We start from the raw sequence: 14817 nt of genomic DNA, 5'->3' as shown, positions 1-14817 counted from the left end.
ACGTTCTGTATTAGTAGTGGCTACATGGGTGGAATATTAAAGTGTGTTAAGTAAACTTTGAAAAGGAGAAAGCTATTGAAAGGCTACAGAGCATTAATAAAAACCTGCTTAGAGTTATTCCAGCATCTCTCAAAAACTGTGTGAATGCAAGGTGTTGATGATGGGATAAACTGTCTCTACATGTACTCTGCTGATCTGCAGATGCCTCGGGTGGTGGCATTAATTCTGGTACCTAATGAGCCCAAATAACTTGGGGGAAAAGAAAACTTTTTGAATTTAGGAAAACTGATCTTTTTCTTTACACTTAGGGAAAAGGAACAAAGGCTGGGAAATGTTGTTCAGGCAGTAATCAGCCTCCCTGACAATACTCATCTAGCGGTACAACATTCTGGAGTCCAGCTGTTGGGTGAGATGGGCGAATACATCAACAGTGTGCGATGTCTAGGTGAGTATGGAGTTTTTTTTACCCTCCTAGATTGCCCTTGATGTATGAGATGCATTGCTCCTAAGTCAGTGTAGGCTGGAGTTATTCACCGGCAAAGATATGCCGTGATGACATACATCCTTCTGTCTGCCTCCATGGTATCGCAAAATTGAGGAGCCAGTTATCATGCCAAGAATTGAGAGGGTTGTATTTGCTTGCTGCACCTTGATTAAGTGCTGTGTATATAGCAGCATAGAGTTGTACAGCACAGAAATAACCCCTTTGGTCCAACTTGTCCATGCCAACCAGATATTCTACATTAATCTAGCCCAGTTTGCCAACATTTGGCCCATGTCTCTTTAAATCCTTCTTATTCGTGTACCCATCCAGATACCTTTTTAAATGTTGTAATTGTACCAGCCTCCTCCACCATCTCTGGCAATTCATTCCATACACATTACCTCTGCCCCCTAGGTCCCTTTTAAATCTTGCCCCTTGCATCTTGAACCTATGCCATGCAGTTTTGGACGCCTGAACCCTGGGAAAAAGACCTTGACTAATCACCCTATCCATGCCCCTCATGATTTTATAAACTTCTATAAGGAACCCCTCAGTCTCCGACGCTCCAGGGAAAATAGCTTCAGCCTATTCAGCCTCTCCCAAAGCTCAAACCTTCCAACCTTTCACTGCCCAGGAAATTAGAGATGCATTTGAAATGTGTGTTTATTTCCTCCAAACCCCCCTCCCAACACCCAGCATGGCAAAATAGCTTACTGGCTATTTCATCCTTGAAGAATAATCGAGGCAATTGAGAGTGACTGATGCTCATTGAACTGTGTCCCTGTTAAGATTAATGTCTTTGGGTGAAACGATTAAAATTTCACAGTGAATCAAATGGTATCTTGGTCAAAATTTTGTACTTCACCAATATCCATTTTAAGATGGTATGTTATTGTGCTGGTTTTATTAATTTTGACAGAAGTTTCTAAAGGCAAATTAGCCTTGAATGCTTAAAGCAGTCAATCAAAGACCTTAGTTAGATTGTCAACAGTCAGACAGTCCCCCCATCATGAAATATTTACACCTGATTTCCAGCATGAATTGCAATTAGGAGTACAACGTGTGAATAGATGAGTTAGGAGCAGGAGTCAGCCACTTGGTCCCTTGACTCTGCTCCACCATTCAGTATGACTGATTTGATTGTAACCTCGGCTCCACGTTCTCACCTGTCCTCAATAATCTGTCACCCCTTGCTTACCCAGAATCTATCTATCCTGGCCTTTTTTAATTTAAAAAAAAAAAAAAATTTCCACCATTGAAAGAAAAAATTGTCTTAAATAGGTGATGACGTAGTTTTAAACAATGACCCTTGTTCAGGATTCTCCCACAAGGGGAAACAGCCTTTCCTGTGCTATCCTGGCAGATACATGCCCAGAGCGTCCAACCTTTCCTTGTAAGACAGCTTTCCTAGCCCTCATTAGTCTGGTAAACCTTCTGAGTGAATTCTTGGCTGTGGCGTTTTCTCAAAATGCTTTGTATCAATCTTAAAAATAACAGATTAAACGTGTCAATCCTCTTGCTGCTTCTCCACTTAACTGCTGCTAAATTTGCTTACATAGCAAGTCATAATTTCCAGCAATCAATTGTATGTGATGCACTTGAGGACATCCCAAGAGAAAGGATAACGTGCCATATACGTTGCACATTATCTCTTTCTCCGGCCCCTTTTGCTTCCCATGGTATAGGGACATCTGAGACCCTTTGCAAAACCTGACTTCTCTGATTCTGTTCACTTACAACAGCATGTAGCACAGGCTGAATGTAGGACTTGCTGATTCTGTCTCATTGTTATGCTGTACGGTGTATTTCATCTTTTTAAACTTAAAACCCCTCAATCACTGTTGTTAAAGATTGTAGATGCCGATCCAGGAGTAAAGTGTCTCTGGGATGACATTTTATTGTTTCCTTCCCAGAGCTGGTGCTAAATTTCCTAACCCAACGCTTGAAACAGAAGGAATTAGCAAATGCAGCTGCCAACTCGATCCAGAACATCTGTGCCATGTGCAGCGACGCGATGACACGGCACATTGATGGTCTGCTGCAGGTCGCCTCATCCCTGGATGCCCTCCCTATTTCTTACGACTCCTCCATCGGTATTCTGCGAGGTACAGTAATAAATCTCTTACCACGGTGAGCAGCGTGAAATAGCCATGCCTTAGTCGTGACATACCCTAACTTGTGTGAGCATAGCTCTGAATGATGTGAGCTGGTTGCATTTGTCTACGAAAGAGCTGTTTATTTTAAGACCATCATCAAGCAAAGGAAAATACTGCTACTGCTGGAATTTTGTTTTATAAGTGAGTTTATGGGCTTTGGGTATCGCAGGCTTGGAAATACTTGTTACTTATCCCTACCTGCTCTTGAGAAAGTGGTTTGGAGCTGCCACCTTGAACTGCAGTCCTTGCAGTATAGGGGCACCCACAGTCGTGTTAGAAAGGGAGTTCCAGGATTCTGGCTGAACGATATGAAGGAGCAGCAATATTAATTCAAGTCAGGATGGTGTGTGGCTTGGAGGGGCTCCTGCTGATTATGCAGTTGCCATGCCTCTACCAACCTTTTTGTTCTAGGTAGTTGAGATTGCCTGTTTGAATGTCAAAGAAGCTTTGGTGAGTTGCAGCAGTGCGTCTTGTCAGTGATATGCCCTGCTGCCACTGTGATTCAGTGCTGGAAGGAATGATATTTTTTGAAGTTAATGGATGGGGTGCCAATCAAGTGGGCTCCCTTGTTCTACGATCTGAAATCAAATTAGAATGTGGTGCAAATGCTTAACCTAGAAGACAGCATTTGTGGAGGGGGAAATATTTCACTTTGGCTTTTCATCAGAACTCAATCCTGCTCATCATCCTAAAATATTAAAGTTTTCCGCCTTTGCAGCTGCTTTCTACCTTGCTGAGTATCTGCAGCATTTTCTGCATCATTCCCTCAGTCTATTTGCTAAATATTTTCTGTTCTATTTCAGTTTCTTTAGCATTGTTGACCCCAGACTCTGCTGATGTTATACATTATAGAACAAAACTGCACGTAAGGTAGCACAGCATGATGACGCACACAGTTGAATATCTCGGGTTGCTTGCACCATCACCTGTGACAGAACTGTAACCAACTTCGCCTGACTTCACCTGACTTCACCATAACAGTACAACTTAAAGTGCATTCTCCGGGTTGATCAGCTGTAGAAAGACAAACTCTAGTTGCAACTGCTGTGTGTTTCTGCCTGTAGAGTTGGATGTGAAAATTTCACCTGCTTGATTAGTTAAAATCCTAGTTACTGCTTCTGCCCTCCATGTACTGCCATCTGCTGTAACTCAGTGTCTGAGGCCCTGAACCCAAGATTAGCACGTTAGCAAGACAAAAACCCAAAATTCTCCTCTCTTGCAAGTGTTATCTTCATAAGTGGAGGAAAAGCCTTTTTCTTTGAAAAGTCTTGATCCCAGATAGTGAATCTTTCAGTCTTTTTGAATTCCCTGCCCCCTTAAGTAAAACTCTTCAGCATTTTGTTAAATAAGTTGGAAATGAATTTGCTTGAGTTCAACATGTTTCTAAATCAACAATATCCCTAACCTAGTGACACATCTGATAAAAATGAAAGATTAATTAAGCCTGGACTTAAAGCTGCAGTAACACTTTATTTTTCCCTCCTGCCCTGTCATTTTTCCTTCCCAGCTCCATTTTCCAACCTCTCTGATCACTAACTAATAGAGTTGTCTTGTTCTAACTCTTAATTTTTTGTTAATTCAAAGTTATAGCTAAGGTTAAAATAATTAATTACCTGTATGTCTTGATGTCTGTATATTATTACTAAGCCCCACGATTGGAAGTTTGACTTTTGGACTGTTGTGATTAATCCTTACTTGGCCTACCACTGCCCCAATTAGCCTCAGGATCCGTGGACAAGGAAGCGAGATGAGGGAAATATCAGGTCAGATTCCTGCTCCCGATTAACCTATAAGGCAGCATTAATGATTCACTAATAATTCCTGATCTACAGAGCTCTGTTGGAGGGCCTGTGCTGCGCAATGTTTGTGTGGCCTTCCTACGTGAGGAATGGCCAATGGGCTGGAGCCCCAGAAGGGGCTGAGGATGACTCTTGAAGCAATGCAAAGAATGAATCAAGCCCTTAGTTGGTGAAAGTATCAAACCAAGGTTGACTTGAGAAGAAATTTATCGTGATTTGTTTTGTCTTGGGTGAAATGCTATTCTTGGAGAAGGTGATATCAGCTTCCCTGTTGTTAAGTGATGAACACTCTTATTCTCACCAGGCATCTCCTTGGTATTGGCTCGGATGCCATCAGACAAAATCGAAGAGACCTTCCACCGCCTTTGTTCCATGCAGGTCACTGCTCTAAAGAAAGTAAGGAAAGTTGTGATTTCTTTTCCAAAACGTTCTTTTATGGAATGTGGGTGTATTTGTTTCCCATTTATAATTGCCCACTAACTGAATGGCTTGCCTGGCTATTTCAGAAGTCACTTAAGAGTCAGTCTTGCTGCTAAGAGTCTAGAGTCGCGCATGGGCCAGACCTGGTAAGGATGGCAGATTTCCTTCCCTAAAAAACACTGATGAATCAGATGGAATTTTAAGACAATTGATATTTTCGTGGTCTGATACTAGCTTTCAATTCCAGATGTTGTTGATTGAATTAAATCTCACCAAAAGTCTTGTTGGAATTTGAATTAGTGTCCCTGTAACATTGTTGGGATTTGCCACAATTCTGACCCTAGGTGGTGGTATAGTGAGGGAGTTCTGTTGGTGACTTCATAACTCTCCCTTTAGGTTAGCTCAGTTGGCTAGACAGTTGGTTTGTGATCCAAAGTGATGCTAACAGCATGGATGAACTCCCACACTGGCTGAGATTGCCATGAAGGACTCTCCTTCTCAATTTCTCCCCTCACCTGAGGCATGGTGACCCTCAGCTTAAAGCACCACCAGTCATCTCTGTCCAATGCGAGAACAAACCTATGGTCTGGTAAGACTATGGGGACGGTACCTTATCTTTAACCATCTCTTTTCTGAAGATTTGGGATCAAATTATGGTGTTGTACTTGTGGGGTGAGTTGTGTTGTTACAGCAGTGAGTGTTAACCCTATCACCTTTGTCTCTTGAAAGCTGCTGACATCTGAGCAGACCAACGGCATCTCAGCAGACCCAGCTATATGGTTGGATAGACTGGCGGCAATATTCAGGTATAACCACTGCTTTTTGCCTATGTACCTTTTTTATTCTTTAGGATGTGGGCACAGCTGGCAAGGCCAGCCTTGTTGCCCTTCACTAATTGCCCTTGAACTGGGTGGATTTTTAGGCCATTTCAGGGGGCAGTTAAGAGTCAGCCACGTTGGTGTGGATCTGGAGTCGCGTGTAGGCCAGACTAGGTAAGACTAGCAGACTTCCCTCTCTAAAGGACGCATCCCTTCAGAAGGAATTAAAAAGAATCATGTCTTCCAACAACCTAACAACTTCAACTCTGTTGCTACTCAGTAGGTAACAGCCTTGCCTCTGAGTCGGAAGACTCTGGCATAAAATCGAGGCTGACTTTCCAGAGTAGTTTTGAGGCTGTGCCACATTGTCATTCACCTGAGATGGAAACCTGAAGCTCTGTCTATCCACAGGTGGACATAAAAATTTCCATGACCCTATCCCCGGTCTGATGAGCATTTTCTCTCTCAATTGACATCGCCAAAAGAAAACGATCTGATCATTATCAAGTTGCTCTTTGTGCACAGCTGCTGTGCACAGAATTGATTGTAACACTTCAGAATGCTTCTTTAACTGCAGAAGGCTTTGGGACATCCTGTGGTCATGCAAGATGTGATGTAGATGTGAGGTTCTTCCTTTTAACTGTAATGTTGTCTATTTCTGGTGTGTTGGACTTTATTTCTGAAATAACATATTCTGCATCCACCTCCCACCACCATCTCACTCCTCATCTTCTCTTGCACTGACAGGCATACAAATGCAACAGTGGGAGAAGGGAGGCCCCACCCCTGCCAGAAAGTCATCCAGGAGGTAAGGTCACCAAAACAAATGTTTGTTATTTGTAAAGGAGGATATTCCGCAGCCAAGGTTGAAATAGAAAGTGAAATGCACACAAGGTCAGTCAGCATCTGAAGCAGGGTCATGTTCTGGGTGGGAATCATCATCAGAACACAGGGTCCACCTAGTGTGCTCATCCATCACACTGTATCTTTACAGCATTTTCTCATTCCTCAAGGTTCACTTTGTTTGTACCCATCTTCACTTTAAGTCACTGGTTGTAATGGGAGATGGCTCGACAGCACATCTTCTGATCAAATTCTGTTCGTTCCTAACGAATTAATTAGTTCTGAGGACAAAACTTCCCTGCAAACGGAGTAATTACTCCAATAAAGCTAGGTTTAATAGCTTGAAGGAGGCTGGAATAAAGAGATGGCCACACATTATATTTTAATTTCTGAGATTTTGCTTTTAATTCGATCGCACTGACAGAATAAAAGTCACCTTTCTGCTGAATCCCAGATGTTGTGGGGTCAACATATAGATTGGCCCCTTTGCTCAGCGCCGAATATGGAGATGGCCAAATAAGGGTGGAAATGCAAGGAATGCTCTGGAGAGGATTCTTCTGAGGTTGGGGCAGATTCAAGAGACGTCTAAGGGATCCTGATGTCACACATCTGAAGGCATATAATGGAGCTGCACCTGATTTTGCACACTTCATTCAGTCATAGTTCCACTCTTCCACATGCTGTATCACGTCTGGGAGTAGTTTGGTATAACGGGAGCAAGGCAAAATTTCTTTGGCTGTAAAGTCTCTCACCTTGCATAACACTTGTAATTCAAAGTTCATTTAAGATGAGTTGATTTTTTTGATTGCAGGCTGAGAATTGGTGAAAGTGGCTCCCAATGAAAGCTTTTCTACTTAAACTGAAATTCATCAAATCTTTTTGATTGCAGATCTGGCCAGTGATTTCTGAAACGCTGTATAGGCACCAAGCAGATAATAGGATGGCAGAGCGTTGCTGTCGGTGTCTGCGTTTTGCAATCAGATGTGTGGGTAAAGGATCCGCTATGTTGATTCAGCCCCTGGTGTCTCAGGTGTGTGTTTGCACCCATATCAGTCTATGTTTTGGCTCTACACTGAGTGCGATAAATAACTGGGTATGTGTGATAATTGATGAACCACAATCGAACACAAACTTTCTCTGAAACATGCTCCAAATCCCAGACAATTTTGGGCACTTAACAATATAATTCCAGGTTGAAGCCGTAGGCAGTCGCTACAAGAATAAATGCTGTAAATTGCAGGTATCTGTAAAGGAAAGGAGTTTGGATTGGCTTATTTGCAAATATAGGGGAATTGAGGAAATGACGGTTGGGAAGAGAAAGTGTGTAGAATTGCAAGTAGTTTAAAACCAAAGGTCTGAAACTAAACTGGAAAATTATTGTTTTGTTTGTGGTGCTCTATCTGATTTCAGTTGATTCAGCTGTATCTGAGGAGATTTGACAGTGGTTGCTGGTTGGATGTTTCCCCTTCTGGGTTACAGTTTAACAATAAAACTCTCATTTTAAGATGGAATTAAGAATTTCTTTTCTCTGACAGTCATGAGTTTGAAACTCTCTTCCTCAGAGTGTCCTTGGTTGAAAAGGAATGGGGATTTGAGGTTACAAACAAATCCTGCTGAATGGTGGGGTAGGCTCGAGGGGCTGATGGCTGCTTGTATAAGATAAGGTGTGGGGGTAGGAATTTTTGTGATACTCTGGTAGAATGAACTGTAATTACCTTGTGCATTTCTTGCTGTCTCTCCTCCCTTTCCTCTACCCAAGATGGTGAGTGTGTACCAGTCCCATCAACACTCCTGCTTCTTGTACCTTGGCAGTATTCTGGTGGATGAGTATGGCAGTGAGGAGAGTTGCACGCAAGGCCTGCTCGAGATGATGCAGGTTAGTTTGCTGACTTTTGTGTGCAAACACTTTATCGAAGTAAAGTCTTCTGTCTCAATCTGTTCTTGAGGATCCTACTTCAATTTGACCTAACCTCTTGGTTGTCAGCAATTTTGTAATCGGATTCTGGGTGATCCTGATATAGAATTTCAATTAAAAGGAGTATGTTAGTTTGGACGTGTAAAAATAAAACTGAGGAAGAGAGGATCTAAGGTCACTTCACAAAACATCTATGACCATGTAGTATTACTAATACATTCAGGAAATAGCCATAGTATGCTGATGCCCTATAGATTATTATTAAATCAACTACCAGCTACATTGTTATTCAAATCTTTTTATCTAGATTCCAAAGGTTCAAAATCCAAAAGTTATTACCATGCTTCCCGTAGAACAAAACTATTTCCCAATCACCACCCACTGACTTCTATTTTTCTGTATTGGTAGCTCTCTGTGACTGATTCCTGGGATATAAACCTTTACACCCGTTCACCAGCGTACTCCTGCTTCCTTCTGCTGGGAGTTGTCATTGGCAACCCCAATCATTGTCTGTCAACCAGCTGGATTCCTACAGGGGGCATTACAGCCGAACAATATCTCATCTGATGTCCTTCAGGAATTACTGGACAATAGTCGAGATCCCTGGCTGATTTTTCACACCCCACCCTAGTTCAATATCATTGAAGTTAACGATTGAGTCTCGTTTTCATAGAATCTCTACAGTATGGAAGAAGGCCATTCGGCCCATCAGGTCCACACTGATTCTTCGAAGAGCATCCCGCCTGGACAACCGCCTCCTGCTTAGACCCAGTACCCTATCCTCGTAACCCTGCATTTCCCATGGCCCACCCACCTAGCCTGTACGTCCTTGGACACTATGGGCAACTTAGCATGGCTGATGCACCATGGACTGTGGGAGGAAACCAGAGCACCGGGAGGAGGCCCTTGGAGATACAGGGAGAATGTGCAAACTCCACACAGACAGAGTCACCCGAAGGTGGAATCAAACCTGAGCCCCTGATGTTGTGAGGCCGCAGTGCTAACCACTAAGTCACTTTCAACACTGACTAGGAATGAAACTGGGATTCACTGGTCTGTCTATTCTCTGTATATTTATCTATGGATAGTGCTGTGAATTGTTAACACATTCGTACTTAAATGATTATCAAATGTTTTATTGCAATTCTTTCTTTCAGGCATTTTGTGGGCCAACATTCCAGCTGCTAGAACAACCTAGAGGTTTTCAGAATCATCCTGACACTGTGGATGACCTTTTTCGCTTGGCAACAAGGTAAAAGTCAGCTTTCACTCGCAGAGATAAAGGAATATTCTGCTTTCATCTACTTTTCAATTAATTGTTATCTCATAACGGTTGATGTGCAATAAAAAATAAATGACATTATGTTCATGAATTTGAGAAGGTTTATATGTGTATCTTTGCATGTAATCTCTTGGAATGAAGGTGACACTAACACCAAAGATGGAATTGAATCCAGGGGGCAAATTAGTCATGATCTTCATGTTTGGAGGGCCCAAATGGCCTACTCTGATTTATGTTCTTGTACTTATGGCAAAAATTTGTTCATGCAATCTTTTCAACACGGGGGTGTCTGTTGCAACTACTGTATGATCCTGGCTGACCAGAAAACTCTTCTGCTGTTACTGCCTGCCATAGGCATCTTGGAAGGATTTACAGATTGATAATTAACTTATTTGACTGTTGTGAACACGCCTTCTTTGGCAGTCAAGTCCTGAGGTGGAACTCAAACCCAGAGCGTTTGGCACTGGTAGGGATGCTACTACTGCACCACAAGCTTATGAGTATTTGGTAGCATCACAGAATAATGTGTGAAGAGATTCCTGTAATGGTCCCTTGTTGTGTCAGATGTGTGCAGCAAAGTGTAGTAGAACATTGCAGCACAGGAGCAAGCCCTTCGGCCCACCATGTCTATGCTGACCATGATACTATTCTAAACTAATCCCATCTGCCTACTCGTCATCTGTTTCCCTCTGTTCTCTGCCTGTTCATGTCTGTCTAAATGCATCTTAAATGTTCCTATCGTATCTGCATCTACTACCTCTAGCAACACATTCCAGGCACCTGTTACCCTCTGTGTAAGAATAAAAAACAACTTTCTTTGCACATCTCCTTTAAACTTTTCCCCCTCTCCCCCTAAACTGTGCCCCCTAGTATTTGATATTTCCACCTGGGAAAAAGACTCCAACTATCCACCCTATACAAGCTTCTCATAATTTTATACACTTCTATCAGGTCACCTTCAGACACTAACATTCTAGTGAAAGCATTCCAAAATTGTCCGGCCTCTCCTTACAGCTAATTCACTCCAATCAAGGCACCATCATAGGAAACCTCCTCTGCATCCTCTCCAAAGCCTCCGCATCCATCCTATAATGCCGCAACCAGAACTGTGAAATAGTTCTCCAAATGTGGCCTTTTACAATTGCAACATGACATGCCAACTTGTATATTCAACATCCTGACCTATGAAGGAAAGCATGCTCTCTGCTTCCTTTGCCACCTTATCTACTTGTGTTGCCACCTTCAGCGAGCTATGGATCTCTATATATTAATGCTCCGATGCGTCTGTCCACTTACAGTACACTTTCCTCTTGCATTTGACCTCCCAAAAACATGACCTGACACTTGTCTGGAGGAAACTCAATCTGCCATTTCTCCGTCCACCTTTCCAGCTGATCTATATCTTGTGCACCTTTTGATATCTTTCCTCACTATCCACAACTCCACCAATTTCAGTGTCATCTTTCCTTGATCTGCTTACGTAACTGTTCCTCTAATTCCAGCTGGCTATTGGGAGACCTATGGTATAACCATATCACCATGATTGAACCTTTATTATTCTTAAGTTTGTTTATTCTTTATGTTTCTCAATCCAGGTACAGTTAAACTGTAGAGAAGCTCAGTAGTGCAACCTGTAGGTCTGAAGAAGAGAGGCAAGGTTTTACTGAGTAAAAACCAAAAGAACTGCAGATGCTGTAAATCAGAAACAAAAACAGAAGTTGCTGGAAAAGTTCAGCAGATCTGGCAGCATCTGTGAAGAAAACAATCTGAGGAAGGGTCACCAGACCTGAAACGTTAACTCTGATTTTTTTCTTCACCGATGCTGCCAGACCTGCTGAACTTTTCCAGCAACTTCTGTTTTTGTTGTTGGTGTTATTGAGACTAGGTTCAGTAACTTTTCTAGTGTTCACATTGGGTTCTAGTTCCAGGGAAAAAGTGAGAATAGAGTGAGAAAGTGAAGCCGCAGAAATCAGCCACTAAATGGTTTGTCACTTTTGTTTTTGTAGAAGAACATTACTGGGTATGAGCGTCACTGGCAAGACTGAGGCTGACAATGTAATCTGAGTTTTCTTTGTGAAGTTTGTATAGAAGAACACTCTTCTTGTCAACCACTACAGTCAACATGGGAAGGAGCTCTTGTGATAGTTATCCTAAAAATACTTGAGGATTTTAGTGATGAAGGAGCCGAAGTACCTTTCCATGTTGGAATGGTTTCTGCATTTTGGAGGAATCTGAAGATGCGGATATTCCCATACGCCTGCTGTCCTTGATTTTCTGGGCGTTGGAGTTCAGAAATTTGCGGAGTACTTTTGAAGAGAGCATACCTTGATCTACCTGACAGATTTTGCAGATAAGCCACAATATTATTGAATATCAGAGCAGGACTGGGGAGTATGAGCAACTCATTCCTGCTCCCAATTCTTATATTTGTATTTAGCCTTTTGAGCCCATTTAGCCATTCACTGAGATTATAGCTGATCTTTTGCTTCAACACCATTTTCTAGCACTATTTCCATGCACCTTGATATTTTCGGGAGTAAGTATCGATTGTAAACAATACTTTAACATTGCTGTAAAGAAACATGTTGCTGAAGATTTTCATCCTCGCTCATCCAGAAAGAAACAAATCATGAAATTTGGCATTCTTATGTTTGCCCTGACAAGTGCAAGATGAAAAGGCTTTGGCAACATGTCTCTTTTCAGGCAAGGTACAAAAACTCTTCTGTGAGCTGTTTAGTTTATTTTCTTCACATCTTGCATTTTAAGTCATTCTTTGAATTTGATAATGTCAGTCATTTATACAAGTAGTTTTCTTCCAGCGCTTCTGATCTCCTGCACCTCAAAGTGGTTCACCCGAATGGACCAGGGGCCAGGGGGCGAGGATGAGAATAACAACTTTCCATCCACGCACAAGTAATCACAATAAACTCTCATATTGACATCTGTTGCCTCCCAAGTATTTATCTTCTAAAAATAAGAATTGAGCAAGTTACCCCATCACAATAACAAACTTCTTGCTTTCCCAGGAAGTGTTAGCTGCTGGGAAACTCTCTTAAGTGTTGGCCTCTGTGGGATCATGGTTCACTGAAGAATCTAAATTTATTTGATACTAGTCAACTGATGCTAATGGAGCAGTTTCTGAAAGGATGCCTGCAATTATGTTGAGTGCTCTTAACCCTTGGCTAACTGTCTAGTTAAATACAATGCAGTGTTTTTGGGAAGTTCCTAATGTTTGCATCTAGAATTAGAAAATTGATTCAATCTGGCACTTTCAAATTATTTTTGCTCATTGAATTGTGTTATTTAATATTCTGTCTTTTGGCTTTGTTACTTCAAAGCAGTGAGCAACTCCGAATTTCTCCTCTTGTACCTCAAAATGTTGAGCCCAGAAATCAGCACTTCTAAGTGACAAAACACTATTGTACATCAGAGATAGTAGGAACTGCAGATGCTGGAGAATCCGAGACAACAAGGTGCAGGGCTGGATGAACACAGCAGGCCAAGCAGCATCATAGGAGCAGAGAGGCTGACGTTTCGGGCCTAGACCCTTCATCAGAAAAGGGGGAGGGGAAGGGGGTTTTGAAATAAATAGGGAGAGAGTGGGAGGCGGATAGAAGAGGGATAGAGGAGAGGATAGGTGGAGAGGAAACAAACAGGTCGAAGAGGCGGGGATGGGGCCAGGAAAGGTGAGTGTAGGTAGGGAGTTAGGAAGGGGATAGGTCAGTCCAGGGAGGACGGACAGGTCAAGGGGGCGGGATGAGGTTGGTCGGTAGGAGATTGAGGTGGGAGGAGGGGATAGGTGGGAGGAAGAACAGGTTAGGGAGGCAGGGACGAGCTGGACTGGTTTTGGGATGCGGTAGGGGGAGGGGAGATTTTGAAACTTGTGAAATCCACATTGATACCATTGGGCTGCAGGGTTCCCAAGCGGAATATGAGTTGCTGTTCCTGCAACCTTCGGGTGGCATCGTTGTGGCACTGCAGGAGGCCCAGGATGGACATGTCGTCTGAGGAATGGGAGGGGGAGTTGAAATGGTTCGCGACTGGGAGGTGCAGTTGTTTGTTGCGAACCGAGCGTAGGTGTTCTGCAAAGCGGTCCCCGAGTCTCCGCTTGGTTTCCCCGATGTAGAGGAAGCCACACCGGGTACAGCCCTAAACCCCACCTCTTCCTCCGTTACATTGATGACTGTATCGGCGCTGCCTCGTGCTCCCACGAGGAGCTCGAACAGTTCATGCACTTCACTAACACCTTCCACCCCAACCTTAAGTTTACCTGGACCATCTCTAACACCTCTCTCCCCTTCCTGGACCTCTCTGTCTCCATATCGGGCAACCACCTAGAAACCGATATTCATTTCAAGCCCACCGACTCCCACAGCTACCTAGAATACTCCTCCTCCCACCCACCTTCCTGCAAAAATGCTATCCCCTATTCCCAATTCCTTCGCCTCCGCCGCATCTGCTCCCAGGATGAGGCATTCCACTCCCGTACATCTCAGTTGTCCTCGTTTTTCAAGGACCGTAACTTCCCCTCCTCGGTGGTCGAGAACGCCCTCAACCGTGTCTCCCGCATCTCCCGCACCTCATCCCTCACACCCCGTCCACGCAATAAAAACCAAAAAAGAATCCCCCTCGTCCTCACGTACCACCCCACCAACCTCCGGATCCAACGCATCATCCTCCGACACTTCCGCCATCTGCAATCCGACCCCACCACCAAAGACATCTTTCCCTCCCCACCTTTATCTGCTTTCCGGAGGGACAACTCTCTCCGTGACTCCCTTGTCCGCTCCACACTCCCCTCCAGCTCCACCACACCCGGCACTTTTCCCTGCAACCGCAGGAAGTGCTACACCTGCCCCCATACCTCCTCCCTCACCCCCATCCCAGGCCCCAAGAAGACTTTCCACATCAAGCAGATGTTCACCTGCACATCTGCCAATGTGGTATACTGCATCCGCTGTACCCGGTGTGGCTTCCTCTACATCGGGGAAATCAAGCGGAGACTCGGGGACCGCTTTGCAGAACACCTACGCTCGGTTCGCAACAAACAACTGCACCTCCCAGTCGCGAACCATTTCAACTCCCCCTCCCATTCCTCAG

The 14817-nt window shown here is 43.5% G+C and overlaps 1 protein-coding gene across 5 annotated transcripts in view; it reads left to right on the top strand.

Annotated features, from left to right (window-relative positions):
* The window catches only part of LOC109938631 (transportin-3-like), a 52097-nt gene that overhangs the window by 21051 nt on the left and 16229 nt on the right, over positions 1-14817 (top strand). For 3 of the 5 annotated variants that reach the window (XM_048617427.1, XM_048617426.1, XM_048617428.1), the window contains exons 11-18: positions 309-445; positions 2398-2589; positions 4744-4835; positions 5589-5665; positions 6425-6485; positions 7410-7550; positions 8280-8396; positions 9593-9687. In XM_048617427.1, coding sequence (XP_048473384.1) covers positions 309-445; positions 2398-2589; positions 4744-4835; positions 5589-5665; positions 6425-6485; positions 7410-7550; positions 8280-8396; positions 9593-9687 — 912 coding nt within the window. Of the gene's footprint in view, positions 1-308; positions 446-2397; positions 2590-4743; positions 4836-5588; positions 5666-6424; positions 6486-7409; positions 7551-8279; positions 8397-9592; positions 9688-11723; positions 13191-14817 lie in introns of all 5 variants that reach the window. The other 2 variants (XR_007265671.1, XM_048617429.1) reach the window with 2 other exon arrangements.

This window comes from Rhincodon typus, chromosome 37 (assembly GCF_021869965.1).
Source record: "Rhincodon typus isolate 14 chromosome 37, sRhiTyp1.1, whole genome shotgun sequence".
Classification (NCBI taxonomy): Eukaryota; Metazoa; Chordata; class Chondrichthyes; order Orectolobiformes; family Rhincodontidae; genus Rhincodon; species Rhincodon typus.
Note: the sequence above shows the minus strand (reverse complement) of the source record. Positions and strands in the feature narration are given on the sequence as shown.